Raw genomic sequence first — 1,193 nt, forward strand, 5'->3', positions numbered from 1 at the left:
GCAGATAATACAGTTAGATATAGATTTTAACAGTTGAAAAGTTGTCAGTTAGTGACAGAGCAAAGGAATAGTATAGGCATTACAGAGCATGCCGCGGTCCATGACCCTGAGAGACTGATTCGTCTCAGTGAATCGACATATCTCTCTATCTTCCTGCAGATTCCACACGCAATTACCAACACTTCGAGCTGACCTACAGTCCGGGTTTCGCCAAGGCCGCTAAGGAGTGCAGAGACCGCGGTCAGAGAACTGCACTATACGCGTCTCTGGCAGAGTACACGAAGCTCGTTGCTCAGGCGCCTCCCTCGGTGCCGTACAACGCCCTCTCTCTCAGGTACACTGGTATGCGGAAGCGACTCGAGTGGATCAGCCCTACGTACAAGGTGCAGTATACGCCCCTCAACCACCTCACCCCCTCTACCGATGGCTTGGGAGGATGCTATTTTCCTGAGAAGGTCACCACCACTACCCCGCACACCGTTAGGTTCAACCGAGGGAGGTGCGAAACCGAAGGAAAGGGCGTCTGTATGCCTATACCGAAAATAGGTGAGTGTGAGGATGTGGAATGTTTGTTTGGAGAACTGATTATCTTATCAATCTATCGTTTGGTTTTACGTCGAACAGACATTATGAAGATTTCTTTAAAAAAAAAGTTTTTACGTAAGAAAAGAAAAAAAAAAATCACTCAGTACAGTAAAGTATAGGTACTTATACAGACTCATTAACTGCGATTTTAATGGGCAAATTTAAATAGCTAATAGGCAGTAAAACAATTACATCTGAATTCATGAACTGTCCGTCTGCTTTGCTCTCCCTTTCGTCTCATTCTCTCTTCGCTTCAATTGTCACTCCGTTTTCCTTTCCCTTTCGTCTCATTCTCCCGTCGCTCCTTTCTTCTCCCAAGAACCCGGGATGTACACGTTCAGCGTCCACAGTTTCGCGGCGGGAAGGGACCCCTGGTTTGAAGCACGCCGTTCCGGGCTGCAGCTGGCCGTGCTCAAGACCCCTTCCCACGTGGTCGCCGTTTTCGCCCAGATTGACGCAGCCGAGTGTTAGTCGCCTGGGGTTGCATTCTTTTTAAATATTCATCTGGATACAAATACCAGTTACAAAGGATTCCATGGTTACAAAGGATACCATAACTACACGATTTTAAATTCCCTACCACATCCAAGAGTAAGGATACCATAACG

At 47.0% G+C, this 1,193-nt stretch overlaps 1 protein-coding gene across 1 annotated transcript in view; it reads left to right on the top strand.

The window, feature by feature from the left end:
* Positions 1–1,193, top strand: part of LOC119590464 — a gene marked incomplete in the record, with an annotated part of 14,502 nt that overhangs the window by 11,871 nt on the left and 1,438 nt on the right. Inside the window, 2 exon segments of the mRNA XM_037939121.1 lie at positions 160–546; positions 905–1,051. Coding sequence (XP_037795049.1) covers positions 160–546; positions 905–1,051 — 534 coding nt within the window.

The sequence above is a fragment of the Penaeus monodon genome, chromosome 27 (assembly GCF_015228065.2).
Source record: "Penaeus monodon isolate SGIC_2016 chromosome 27, NSTDA_Pmon_1, whole genome shotgun sequence".
Taxonomy (NCBI): Eukaryota; Metazoa; Arthropoda; class Malacostraca; order Decapoda; family Penaeidae; genus Penaeus; species Penaeus monodon.